The sequence below is a fragment of the Idiotropiscis lumnitzeri genome, chromosome 5 (assembly GCF_059441095.1).
Source record: "Idiotropiscis lumnitzeri isolate Australia: NSW breed Sydney's pygmy pipehorse chromosome 5, RoL_Ilum_1.0, whole genome shotgun sequence".
In the NCBI taxonomy this organism is placed as follows: Eukaryota; Metazoa; Chordata; class Actinopteri; order Syngnathiformes; family Syngnathidae; genus Idiotropiscis; species Idiotropiscis lumnitzeri.
The window spans coordinates 7273179-7287920 of record NC_142395.1 but is presented as its reverse complement, the minus strand read 5'-3'; the positions used below and the strand labels follow the sequence as shown (position 1 = coordinate 7287920).

Genomic DNA, 14742 nt, shown 5'->3' with positions numbered 1-14742 from the left:
TCATTGAAATTATTGTTCATTTAATAATTTTAGTAAGCCAAAGTTTTATTTCTTTACTTTGATTTTAAATGTCTTAGACTGTTTTATTATGTTGTATATTTAATAATGTGAAGCACATTGAGTTATCTTGTGTAAGTGCAGTTTAAATAAAAGGTGTCTTGAAAATGATGATGATGATGATGACGACGACAGACGAAGACGTGCAAAACATGCTGCTTTACCCCGTCCGTCTCAGGCCTTTCCTTGCGCTCGAGCCCGCTTGTCAGCTCACTTCAGCCTGCCGCAGTGGCCTTTCGGGCGGGGCCACAAGTCGGTATAAGAGGGCAGAAAAAATCCGACGGGTGGACATTCACACGTGAACCTGATCACGACTTGCGCTCCTCCACTTGTGCCGCCTCCTCACTCGTTCCGACCTCGGCACACCCCCGTCCACGCAACGGGACCAGAACCATGGAGAGTTCCGCTGTTCTCCGCGGGTTGCTGGTGGTCAGCCTCCTGGTCCTCTTGTGTCACGGCCAGACGTCCCAGGAAGTGTCTGTTGAGGACTTGGAAGGAGACAGAGGCGAACCTGGAGCAGACCGAGATTTGGTCAGTATACGTTGATCTCTTTAAATGTTCTTTTTTTCCCCCATCCAATTAGTAGGTTCCTGTAAGTCGACCTTTCGCAAACACCACACATGAAGTACATTTGTGTTTTTTTATTTGAAATACTTTCAAATAAAATATTTTGGATAGGGTGAACAGGCACAGTACAATATAAATCCATAATTTATGTATTCGTGTTTTATAATGTTTGTTTGAATGTGAATTTTAGAAATAGGCTTTATCTTTTGTAAAGAGATGTACCAAAAAGGCACCTGTTTTCCAGCACTCATCAAGCACTATTTCTTACACGAAGTGTTTCGTAATGCTAAATTAAGATGTTGTGTAGAGATATTTGTTTTTTATATTTCAAAATATTCTATGCCAAAACATTATGAATACTCCTTCTCGGTGCATGCATGACCAGGGCTAAAATTTATACTTACACTACATACACTTTTCTATGATGACAATAATAATTTTGAAAATGTACAAGTCTGAAATACATAATAAGGAATAACTATTCATTACGATCGCCCCCATTGCCCAAAATCTGTCAGAATTTGGCCATATTATAAATAAGTTGGGTTTTAATTGAGAATCAGTAAGGAAAAATATCAATGTTCATTTGAGATATTTTATATATATTTTTACAGTGTGACGCTATAATGTCAAGTGCTCTCTTCGTGAACATGCAGACAACTTTGTTTTGACCCATCTTCCACATAAAGTCACCGTGAGTTATGTTTTGATGATCTTGTTGAGCAGGTCGAAGCACTGGATGTTTTACTGGGCAGGATGCATAATCGGATTTCCACTGAGAAGAGAGGCAGCATCCCACTGGTAAGGCAGTGTATTGACACGTTTATGCAAATGAGCCCATGATACAAATCCGCCTTGTTTTCTGTAATGAAAGACTGAGTCTAAAGTAGCGACCTGATAGTCAATGCTCATTTAATGTGCTGTGTTTCATTCATCATTCCACTGTTGCTCATTAAACCAGTGAGTCGCCTGCCTAATTAAAAGATAAAGTAAACAGACTTTCTGAGTGCAGTTACAGAACAAATTAGATTGCTTTCCTTACCAAATTAGCTGAGACAGAAGGAAAACATGCACAACCTTTCAATCCTCACGAGACAAATACAAACCAAACTTATAGTTTCAGATCAAGCAGATGAAAAGGAATGTTTTTTTTTTTGTTTTTGTTTTTTTGCTGACCAATGCTGAAATTAATTACATTTCCCTCATTACGACACTATGTAGAACCAAGGGAGAGAGAGAGAGAGAGAGAGAGAGAGAGGGAGAGAGAGAGAGAGAGAGAGATGGGTTATTATTGTCTGTGTTCTCCTTGTAGTGTGGGATGGGTGACCGGTGTGCCATGAAGTTTGGGCCGCGAATTGGAAAGCTCTGCGACTGTGGCAGAGGAGCCAACTGCAATTCCTACCTGCTCAAGTGCATCTGAATCACTCTTAATTTGAAAGTCATGTCTGCAGGAAGAATGTGCACAGTTTTTAAAACCACAAATCTTCATTCCGTTGTCGGCCTGCAGTGCCCTCTTTTACTGTATGTTATGCATTGTAGTTGTTTTCATACAGTAGATGTTGAATGTCCAGCATGAGTTGATGGCGTTTACCCTCCAAGTTGTAGCATGTTGTGTTGTGTGATCGTTTCACATTCAATAAACAAATTTATCAACATTTTGAATTTCAATTTTATTTGGACAGCCTTGTGATTATATATATATATATATATATATATAAAGAATCAAAAGACACCAATAAAGTCAATACATAAATATACACATAACTTTCTGTCTTAAAAAGCTCAGTTAGAGACTGCCGATTCTGCGCGGTGAACACCCTGCACTGTTCACCAGTCAATTACAGCATACATATAGAATAAACATTCACACTTATCAAACTGTCACCCAGTGGGAAGTGAACTCACAAAGCCTGCACAGGGCAGGAGAGTGAGACACTGACGCATTATTATTATTATTATTATTATTATTATTATTATTATTATTATTATTATTATTATTATTATTATTATTATTATTATTATTATTAGTAGTAGTAGTAGTAGTAGTAGTAGTAGTAGTAGTAGTAGTATTATTAATGACTACCTGCAATTAAAGGTAAAAAAATAAAAACTGACACATATTAACCATATTTAAATACTTGTTTTTCACTTTCTAACCCCGAAAAAGGATGAATTTGATCAATCTTGGGACCTAAATTCCGTTTAAACAAATCATGTAAATTTGTCATTTCATCTTACTTCAAAACTTCAGCAAATGTCATCAGGCATGAAAGAGTTTGCTAATGTAAATCACAGCAAACTGGTTAACAGCCCACTAAGCACAAACAATCACTCGTTAGCTATATAACTCCCACCTGCCACTCTGTTGTTATTCTAGCTCGCTAGTGGCGAGTCTTGGAAGGTTGACTTTTCTTAACTACATTACAATACTGCTGAACAAAATCCGGACTTCCAGAAGTTATTTCAAACAGAGCCATTATAATTTACTCATAACCATCCAAGCTAATGCTGAACATATATTTATTAATTACTTACAGGTAAAATATAACAGACAAAATGATTTGAAGTCTTGCTTCCCATAGGTTTGCATCTGGTCAAAGGTGCGAGAGAGCATGTGCAGTAGCTGGGCAGATTTGAATGAATGAATTGGCAAACGTCAAGATCATTGTTATGGATGAATGAATTCATATGAATTATCTTGAAATCTTGTTCAGACAATAAACACAAATCATTTAATGAATGAATTTCCATTTGTTTACAGCAGGAGAAAAGAATTGTCTCCAGTCATTCCCCTTCGGCCACAGTTCACGACCAATGAGGGCTTCCATTTGAATGAAAATGAGTCACGTAACTTTAGCACACTCTCTGTGTCATATTCCCCTGTTGCTTTAGGGTCGACATCTTTCCTGTATTTTCAATTGTTATTTATTTTCTCTGGCTCAATACAACTGTGAGAAATGATAGCAAACTAAAATATTTTATGTACAGTAGATGCGATTAAAGCCATGAAGATAAAGTATGTGCCTGCTTCATTTGTCCCCAAATTCTTAGTCCAATGAACCGTAGAAGACTGACGAGCTCATGTAAGACTCCCTTGGCTCTATCAGGCTTTGAGTTGTCGTCGTGCAATGCTTGAAGCGATTTGGCTTGTAATCAAACAGGTCAATAGCTTGGCTCTTGATTTTGTTCCGGCAAGATTTCTTGTATTTCCTGATGTAGCTGTTTGTTTGCATAAAAACAGGGCCATTGCTACTTTGTATTGAGTAAAGCACAATTTAAAGTATGAGTGAAAACTTTATAAGCACTCTGCGTGCATACGTGCAATGGCTTCTCTAAAAACAATAAAAGTGATTGATCATGCAAGCAGATTTTTGCTTGCATGATCAATCATTTTTTTCCATTTCAAAGAAGAGTCCTTAGAGTAAGAATTGGAACAAATATATCAAAGAAATTGTGACTGCAATTACACTTCAACACTTACTGTACAAAATTGCTGTGCTTGAGTGCAAATTTCCTCCACACACACTCAACTACCTACTACCAGAAGATGGCAACGTTTCATCATATAAATACTGTATAGAGTTCTCCTAAGGCCTAATTTTGTTGTAAGGCTTGTTCACTTTGTCTCTAGTCTAAATCTATCATGAGGGTGTGTGTGGGGGGAGGGACGATTTTATTAGTTATCGGAATATTTGACACATAATGTTTCTCATGGTGGCACGGTGCAAGACTGGTTTGTATGTTGGCCTCACAGTGCAGAGGTCGTGGGTTGGATTCCAGCTTCGGCCTTCCTGTGTGGAGTTTGCATGTTCTCCCCGTGGCTGCGTGGGTTTCCTCCGGGCACTTCGGTTTCCTCCCACATTCCAAAAACATGCTTGGCTGGTCGATTGAACTCTCTAAATTGCCCCTAGGTATGAGTGTGAGCGCGGATGGTTGTTCGTCTTTGTGTGCCCTGTGATTGGCTGGCAACCAGATTAGGGAGTACCCCGCCTACTGCCTGAACACAGCTGGGATAGGCTCCAGCAACCCCACGCGACCTTAGTGAGGAGAAGCGATACAGATGATGAATGGATGGATATAACGAGAAGCAAAATAGCAAGAAGTTTGTTCTAGTTGCAGCATTGGTTCTTCTGTGAATGCCTTCCATACTAAAGTAAAATTGGTACTGTGGGAAATCTTTCAAAATCAATCAAAGTGAATCGAATCGAATCGGGCCCTTGTGTTTCGAATTAAATCGATTTAAGAAATTTGAATCGATACCCAGTCCTAGTTTTAACTAAAAATAAAGAAGACAAATTATACCAATATCTGTTCACAATTTCAGGTTTGCTTTTTGTTTAAATGAAAACAAGATTCGGCTCCTATTCTGACCTCCCTTCTTTGGCGCACCCCCGCTGTGTTAATGAGATAGAGCCATTAACGGTTTTCCTTCAGCAATAAAACCTCTTAGGAGTCGAAAAAACAGTGAGTCATTTACAAGGAAGGGTCTACTAAAAGCATTAGTGGAAGAATCAACACTTTTTCAGGTGAGACATACAATGCAATGTATGTATTATTCAAAGTGAGAAGACACTAACATCAGCACAAACATTGCTTGGGATTTTAGATTGAAGAAGATTCCAGAATTTCAGGTCCAAAAAAGAACAAGTCTACACAACCCTTTTCAAATGTCTTAAAACGTCCTTCAAAAATGAAACCAAGAAAAAAAAAATCCCTCAATTTGTGCACAATTTTGGTTATGCTGTATATCCACCAAAGGAACAGAGCACAAACTGAGGATCCCCCGTTTTACGGCAGAGAGCTCATGTTATTCTTCTGACAGTTGAATTTTTTTTTTTTTAATTTTAGCTAAAACATTGCTTGTAGTGCCAGTTATTTTTTTGGTTTTCAAGTTTAACAGAAATGGTAAAAATCTAATGGCCAACCATCTTAGAATTTGAGCCGTGGTGGGTGATTTTACTTGAGCACTTTGACGCGTCTACAGTATGGTCACAGATTTATTGTCACATTTACAGAGTGCAGAGTGTTTAAAAATCTACCTGCACACTTGAAGATTAAATGGCATGATTTAATACATGCAGACAGAAATGAGAAGGTAAACAAACCAAATGGGCTTGAGTGAATATAAAAAAAGCGAAGCAGCAAAATCCTAAAAGCAGACAGTTCACCCTCGTAATTTTGTTTTTAAATAAACCGTGGTCTGCAGTCATCTAAAATCTCAAAGCAGGTTTATCAATTCTGGGGTTTGCACTTTTTATATACATAAAAATACAATGACTGAGTCATTTTGCTGAGTGATGAATTTAAGCAGAGTAATAGCTGTGAGAGTTGAGGCAGAAACCTTTCTATGGAGCTCCTAATCCAAGAAAGATGAGAATGCGACTGTCACTCTCTCGCTTCCTGCTTCCCACGAGAGAGTTAGCTTTATGTCTAATTACATTTTCTGCTTTAGCAATAAGAGAGTCAATGTGGACTCAATGGAGTTTTTCATCATATAAGATTCTCCACATGTCTATACTACCTCATGGTTTTATTTGCATTGCGTATTAAAAGAGTGCATTTGGTAGCATAACATTAGAGAATTGTTTCTGATAACGTTGGAATGATGTTGATAACAGCAATCTTAGATCAGCACAAAGTCATTAGCAGTCAACTGTAAAATAACAGTTGTGTTCTGTATATTGTCTATTTAGGAATGTCGTCGGGCAAATGTGCACGCATACAGAAAATTGTTAAAAAAACAAAAACAAACTGTAACTAAGTGGAGAGAGAACACTGTGCATTATTTGAGTTGTGTATGCAGACAGAGGCAAAAAGGTCTCAAACTCACAAGCCTTAAATACCTCACAGTGACGCACGAGAGGGCTTCTGCAGGACGTTGGGTTGTCGCGGTGAACTCTTGCAAGTGTGTGATTTTTACCAATCCAGTCAACTTGACTCATCTTTGTCCTGAGGGTTCCAACATAAAAGGGCAGAGAACGGTACTGTTCCTCATAAATAATTTCTTCTTAAGCACAATATCATTGTTTAGAATTCTTTTTTTTTTTTGTAACTTCAGAGAAGTTGGAATATCCAAAAAGTTAAGGCAGATCAAAGCTGCTTCACCATCCCTTTAATGCGTTCGAAATATTCTGCGATGTAACGTTTGAAATTGTTCAAAGAGACGGCCCCACGCGAGCGACATCTTGTGTCATGACTGAACTTGCCGGCTTGAAGCGACTCGGCATTCTGATTTAATGGGAGGTGACTGACAGCTTTTGCATGAATCATCTTCTCCTGTTGCTGCACGTGCTTTTGTCTCTAAATGTTAATGATTGCAGATTGCATTAAAAATGCAATTAAATTAAAAAAAGGGAGGAGTTGAAGTCAAATGGATGTGACAGCTCAAGTGAAGGGACACATGTGGCAGGAGGCCTTTCCATTCATTTTGCCAGGAGGTTTCTCCAAAGCTGACTGAGAGGAAGTGCAAGCATGAGTTGTAGCAGTCAGGCCATCTTTTATTTCATTAATTGGAAGAGTATTGACATCATCAATAACAAACATACAGACAGAAAACAGATAATTACAATCCTGGTCAGAATGGAGGAGCTGAGCCTTGTTTCACAAAATGCTTCTTGTCAGATGCGGACACCCTGCTGATTGGTTCCTCAATGTGAGGATCGAAACAATCAGCTATGTTTGTAGCCTCGTTATCACCCTCAGGAGATAACAAAAGCGTGAATGCTACTTTTATCTCAGCTAAAATTCTGTCATATTTAAACGCACATGGGTAAAAAAACAAAATGCTGGGAAGGTATGCGCTGTATTAAATCATCCCACTTATATTTGGCGCATAAAGGGACATTTGACTGAGATTAACTTTGCCACTTATTTGATTGGTCTGTATTAAAAAATGACATCAGCACTAAAAAAAATGCAAATATATTATTGATTTAATCATTTCAATAATATATTAAATATTTTAATTATTCACATAAAGCAAACCTGTCTATTTTCCCTTTTAGTATTTAGTGTCAATAAACAGAATTTAACAGTCTGATATAACATACGCTTGGAGTCCCAAAGGAATGCTGTGGCACTCACTTCAGGGTGAAACGTGAAAATCGATGTAACAAGTACATTAGCCTTTGGCTGTAAAAGTGAAGGATGTTTTCAATTATTAATAAGTTAGTTAGCAATGCTGAATTATCGACAAGGCCAGCGCAGTGGGCGAGCGGTGATTTGTACATCTGGTACAGAGCTCTCAAGTTGTGGGTTCAACTGTCGACTGAATGAATAATAGAGAAAATGCACAGACGTTCTATTGACAATTATTAGTAAAAAAGCATTTGCATATGCAAAATGTTCACTTCATGACCATACATGTGATCTGTAGTGTTTTGTTTCACAGATTGTTTTATTAACTCAAAAAATTAAAAGTGCTAAGTTCCAATACAGTCCGAAGGGTTATTTTATAGGCAGCTTCCCAATGAATGTGATTAAAACTAATCTTTAGGAAGAAGTTTACACATGACTCACACTGCCATAAACTGCCACTGCCACCAGGAGAGCTGTTTTTTTTTTTTTTTTTAATGGGATTTTATATCAAATTTTTTGACGCGAGAGCTGTAATGATGCGTATTAATCCGAGCCTATTTCACAAACTCTGATGCAGCAATTAGTGATGAGTCACCACGGGAATTAGAAGTCGACCCTGCTGGTGCTTGATTGTATGCCATCCAAATGACCAATCAAATTAATGCACGGGACATACGTGGCGTTCAAGAGCTACAAGCTCGGAAAGGAGCTGTGATGTGATCCTCTTATGTCGCCTCATCTTCATTACGCCTTTCCTTCCTCCCATCCCCTAAAGTTGGAGGAAGGTGGTGGGGGGGGGGTTACGTAAAAGAAACAAGTCAAAGTCAAAGCTCCAGGCTCATTATGGATTTTACAAAAAAAAAGTGTGTTCGACCAGACTACACATAGAATAAGGGAGATTTTCTTTTTAAATAAAAATATATTATTAAAATCCTCATGTCCTGTTCGCCTCGGAAAACATACTGACAAACTCACCAGTATTACTGCCCTTAGAATTAACATCTATTGTAAATGTGATGACTTTGTAATTTTGAAAAGTTGAAGCCATTAAAAATACAAAAATCTCAGTAACACAAGTCACTCTGCAACCAATTAAAAACCTTGGGACCGATTTTTGTAGCCAGCTGCACGTGAGCTTGGTGTAAAAACTGACAGATCTTCATTTTTGTCCCAGGAGAAATCAAATTTAGCAGACTGGCGGTGGACTGGAGGCGTTTTATAGTACATGCCCCCGACACACCTGATAATTTGGAGACAGAACGTGGACTAGACTTTAGACCAGGGGAAATCCCGTCTAAGTTATAGTGAAAAGAAAAATTCTGCGCTCCGCCGATATGTGCGGTCGATTTCAACGTATTTCATTCGTCAATATGGAACTCTCTGAATCATTATAAAAATTAACTTAATGCTTTGGGTGTCACGTGCAGACGCACGATTTGGTAGTGATGGGTAGATGAGGCATCCTGTATCGTTTCGACACAGTGACACAATGTAGTGACACTGTGTTGCTGAATACTGACACCTGGTGGACTTGCAGGAAACATTTGACAGGGTCATCTGACACTGATCTGTCAAACTAATTTTATCCAATTCCATTGATTAGCGACGTGATGTGTTTTTATATATCCTATTTCGCATTACTTTCCATCGCACTAATTATTCTCTTATTTATCCAATTTATATATTTAACTGAATTATTGTTGTATTGCACTGGAGAGGCGAGCTCTCTAATCTCGTTGCTCACTTGATGAGTACAATGACAAAGGGATTTCTGATTCTGATTAGGCATTTGCTTTCACATTATTTTTACATACACGCAATTTCATAAAAAAAAAATCTTTGATATTCGAGACGCAGTTGATAAATTAAGTGAACATCTGTCTGAATGCCCAAGTAAAAGTGTTGTAAATGACAATGTACTCATTGTAATTAAAGATTTTTATTTAAAAAAAAAATAGTTTCTCCAGCGTTTTGTTCTTCAGTCTATTTCTTTTTTTGAGGCAATTTCCCCCGCCTTTGAGAAGATCCTCTCACAAGGCACTGAAGAGGCCGGTGTGCACAACGCCTGTGTGGCTAATATAAATAGGTGAGGGAACGTTGCCTCCATGGACTTCCAGTATAAGAGCGGGTCTTCCGTACGTGCAACGTGTCCTGCTGACATATAGCGCTGCACCTCTGAGTGCGCATCAACAGTGACGTCTTCCATCTTGCGGGTCTTTAACGCAAAGTAACGCGCCAATAACTCGATGCTTGTTTTGAGCGTCCATCCTGTTGACAGATGCGCTTCCTTATGAACACAGTTTGGCGCGCGACCGCTGTGTCGACACGATTCTGGTAGTGGTCACGTGACTTTCTCAAAGCGGTACGCGCACCGACACGGGGTTTGCCCTGGAAGCTCTGCGCGCGCATCGACGCCTCGGTGTCGTTGGACCCATCACTACGATTTGGTATAGGGCTGATTTTGTGATTCAGATTTCCAAAATCCTTCTTTTGTGGGATTCCTCCCACATTCCAAAAACACGCATAGTAAGTTGATTGAACACTCAAAATTGTCCCGAGGTGTGATTGTGCACACGAGTGGTTGTTTATCTTTGTGTGCCCTGCAACTAGTTCAGGGTGTCCCCCGCCTACTGCCCGAAGACGGCCTGGATAGGCTCCAGCACACCTGCGACGCTCGTGAGGAAAAGCGGCTCAGATAATGGCTGGATGGATGGAAAATACACTTGCCCTTTCCTTTAAATTTCCCCAACAAGACAGCTCAGATGCAGTCATATTGTTGCCTGTTATCACTGAACTCTGCATTAATCCTTGACGAAATGAAGCCTCCTGCTATGTCACTGTGCTCTTTTTTCATATTGTCTCCATCCCTCTCCACCTTTCCTTGACATGTACAATTTGATTTACCCGAAGTATGATGTGGAAAATGGTAACTTTTATCGTCAATAACACATTAAAGGAGGTAAAGAGACAAGATGGCCTATTTTTCACTAACAAGCTCAGTTTATTTTTGATCAGGAAACTGAAATTAGTTATAATTTTCTTTTTTATCAATTCATTTTGGAGATATTATGAAATAAGTGACAACTTGAAAAAGGCCTACTTTTAATGTGGAATATGGCCATGCCCCTCTCTGCTCCCTCCATGGTACTACAAGAGTCACTAAAGGGACCGATTACAAACTCACCATTGGAAATCATTTTACTTTCATTGCCTCGAATGTCCAAAAACTGTGATCAATTGGCACCAATATCCATGTGGACATCCCTAATTCAACATTTCAAGAGGCTGATTTATATGAGAAAGAGGAAATGTGGAAGTGAGCAGAGCTATATCTACGTATGCTGGGAGGCACACTGCTTCTTTGCTGAGCAAAGTGAGGACTCACGGCATAAAAGCACCAGTCGGGATATTTACAAAGACTAACGTGAGAATGAGTAGAAGTGCACATTTATTTGGATGAAGATTGCCCCCAGTTTTCCAACCTACAACACACTGCTTTTATGCAAACCTATTATATCCAAATGTCCCTTGTCTAATTCTCACGATTGTTTTTCATCTGTAATTATGTTTAGTAGACTTCTTCTGATGCATTGTAGTATGGCTGATTTCAGTTTTGTTTTAATAGATTCCTTCGGATAATTTGTTTTTCTAAACTGGGACGGATTGGTTGAATGCTTTGGTCCCTAAGAGTGTATTGGTAATCATAAAGTAAACCATTGTTTATTACAGTGTAATTGGCAGAGATGGGGATCTCGACTCAAGTTAGAATCGAGTTGCTATTTTTAGGACTTGCAACTCATCTTGTTTATGGTTTGAAATCTGCATTTTAACAGTTTGTCGTTTTAGAAAGGACAAAAAAAAAAAAAAAAGAAAACTTTTTTTTTCCTTCACGTCAAGCTGGCAACCGAGTAAGCGTCACTTGTGTGAAATTGAAGACACCTTGGGAGCGACTCAGAGGATTGGAGATTGAAATTAATGGCTTATTTTGTGCATGAAGTCGACAAAAATCGGATGGAAAAACATATGGTTTCCACCTTATGAAATTAAGTCACAACTAAACATAATAAATTGGCCGAAATTTGGTTATCACGTGATTGGCTTGGTAAACAAAAAAATTTGTGGAAATGTAATAACTGACCCCATCATGTGATAAGAAACTAGAATTCCTTTTTTGAACTGTTTATTTTACTTCTATATCACTGTGCAAATACATATACTCTCCGTCTATCTCGCTCACTCTCCATGTATTAGTCTCTTTAACGTGATAGCTAACAAAATCTTTAGTCCTGTCTGCTGTTTTCCGTCACTTTGTCTGTATTTGTAACATTTGCTTAACGGTTCGAAAAATCATGTCCTTGAGTTACTTACACCATTTAAGTTCCATCATTTATGACAAGCGGCACGGTGGACGACAGGTGAGCACGATGGCCTCATAGTGAGAGACAGCATCGGGCGTGGGTTCGATTCCGGCTCCGGCCATCCTGGGTGGAGTTTGCATGTTCTCCCCGTGCCTGCGTGGGTTTCCTCCGGGTACTCCGGTTTCCTCCCACATTCCAAAAACATGCATGGCAGGCCGATTGAACACTCTAAATTGCCCCTCGGTATGAGTGTGAACGCGGATGGTTGTTCATCTCTGTGTGCCCTGCAATTGGCTGGCAACCAGTTCAGGGTGTCCCCCGCCTACTGCCCGAAGATAGCTGGGATAGGCTCCAGCACCCCCCGCGACCCGAGTGAGGAGAAGCGGAACAGAAGATGGATGGATGGACATTTATGACAAACATAGACAATTACTTGTCAAAGCTGGGCACTTGACCCTTTTCTTGCCAGGCTGTCCAACGTCCTCCAACCGCGATCTCTGTAGCCTTCCGGCCTCGACCCTCCAGGCTTATTCATTAAAACACGCACGCATCACACGCACGAGAGCCGATTCGTGAGCCGGACTATAATCCAGCTCAGGCCTTGATTAATCGAACCCTTTTTATTTTTGATTGTCACCCATCTTTTCCCATAATGCACCGGGCGACCCGAAGATCTGCTAGTGGCTTTGCTGTTCAGCAGACCTACATTTTACAGGCGACCAGAAATGCAGAAAGATTATTCATTGTCTCCCGGATGAGTATTAAAAGATAGCTGTTTACATAATCAGATTGAGACAAAAATATTTCAGATGAATATTTAGGGCAAATGCTTGAAGGGTAACAATAAATAAAGACAAAATGAAAAATAGGTAATATGCAACATGATAGGCAAACTGTTTTCCCCCAATTTTTTAACATTTTTAACATGCTCCCTCAATACATTTGTCACTTTGAATCAGTCTAACATTTATAATTGGAAATTTTTAAGTCTTTTTGAGGCAGTGTTACAGTTTGATGTCTTTTATTTTATGGAGGCCGCATTTTTTGTGTTATTGAAATGTCAGTGTGCAGTCGTTTATGCCATGGTGTGCTCATAAAGAGCTTGAGCATGTAACTGGAATTTCAATGTGTAATTTATCCTGACATACTGAAACAAGCCACCATGTGGTGACTTGTTTCAGTGGTAGAGTTGTTTTCTCACAACCCAGAGGTTGTAGGTTTCATCCCCGACCCTTGTGACCATGTGGAAGTGTCCTTGAGCAAGATACGGAATCCCCCAGTTGCCCCTGATGCTGCGTCATCAGTCGGTGAATGAGACAGAGACGGGGACTTGCCATTTGGACTTGTGAGACACTTAAGTCGCTTTTTTTTAGACTCGCAACTTGATTTAGAATCGTCCACTAAAGACTGGAGACATGACTAGGACTCGTCTTTGGGGGCTCGTAAGCATTACGAGTCTCTACAGATGATGTGGCTTGCTCTCATTTTGTCTCCTTACGCCAAATGTCGATATGTGTGTGTGTGTTTGCGGCTCAGGTGCCAGATCGTAAACTGTCTCTTTTTTTCCTCTATCTTTCCGTGCGCCCGTGCTTCGGCCGATGTTAATGACTTAGTGTATAAAATATGCGACAAAAATAAACTCGGAGCAACAAGCTGCTGAAGCTCTGCCTTTTGTTATAGCTTTTGACTTGGACTTGTGATTACGGACTTGAGACCTGACTTGGATTTGGAACCTAAATACTTGGCCTTGACTTGGACTTGAGGGTCAAAGCTTTAGAGACTTGTGACTCTGGAATGATGATTCGCTTTGACTCCCTTACAGTTGGAAAAGCGCCAAAAAATTCAATGAAATTTCATAATAATATGTTCTAGATGGTCCTATGAGTCTAAACACGGCCTTCTAATTAATATTGCATTTGTAAAAAGAGGGTTAAGCAGCAAAATTCATCAGTTTTTCTCCATCTCCGGGGGCGGCCATTTTGCCACTTGCTGAAGACTGAAAGTGACATCAACGTTACCTGAGGCCACCAATTACGTCTCAACTTTTTTCTGACACCGGTCACCTGGGCATCCCAATCCTCATCACCAAGCCCACCACACCAAGCTAGTACCCACGACGCCATCTTGCAGCGGTGTTCTAGTGGATGCCACCTCCCCTTCGGGTGTATTCCCCAGTGCCGGGGAAAATGCAAACGCGTGACTGAGCAAATCATCTGCTCCCGAGTCCAAGACGGCCCACCATGGCGCCGACTGTGAAAAAAAATCTTGCCCTCACTCCGCATGGGAATACATGATCCCTTCCTTATTTTTAGATTTTATTATGAAGTTTAGCGTTGACAAAACTAAATAGGAACTGCTAGTTTTGCTAAATAGCGCCCTCGTATACATGTGCGGTGATGCATGCAACAGTAATATGACTGGCTGCCCTCTGAGTCAATCACGTGAAAAATTTTTCAATGGTGAATAGGTGGGAGTCTACTTTTTCTTTTCTTTTTTTTTTGTTTTAGCTCATTCACTGCTGTCGTCCGGCTGCTCTATCAAAATTTCATAACTGATTGAGGAAATGCCATACGATTGACCGACGCTCCCTTCTCAAGCTGCTGATCGATCGCAAGTGACGTAATGTACAGTTTCTCTGAACTAAAATTAGAGACCAAATGAAAGTCTTACGTATGGCATCTTA

At 39.8% G+C, this 14742-nt stretch overlaps 1 protein-coding gene across 1 annotated transcript; it reads left to right on the top strand.

The window, feature by feature from the left end:
- The first annotated feature begins 232 nt into the window (after window positions 1-232).
- Window positions 233-2244, top strand: cartl (cocaine- and amphetamine-regulated transcript-like). The gene is made up of 3 exons (XM_088296968.1): window positions 233-588; window positions 1351-1425; window positions 1937-2244. The coding sequence occupies exons 1-3, from the start codon at window positions 451-453 to the stop codon at window positions 2042-2044; spliced, it is 321 nt and encodes a 106-aa protein (XP_088153094.1). The 5' UTR covers window positions 233-450; the 3' UTR covers window positions 2045-2244.
- Window positions 2245-14742: the final 12498 nt, after the last annotated feature.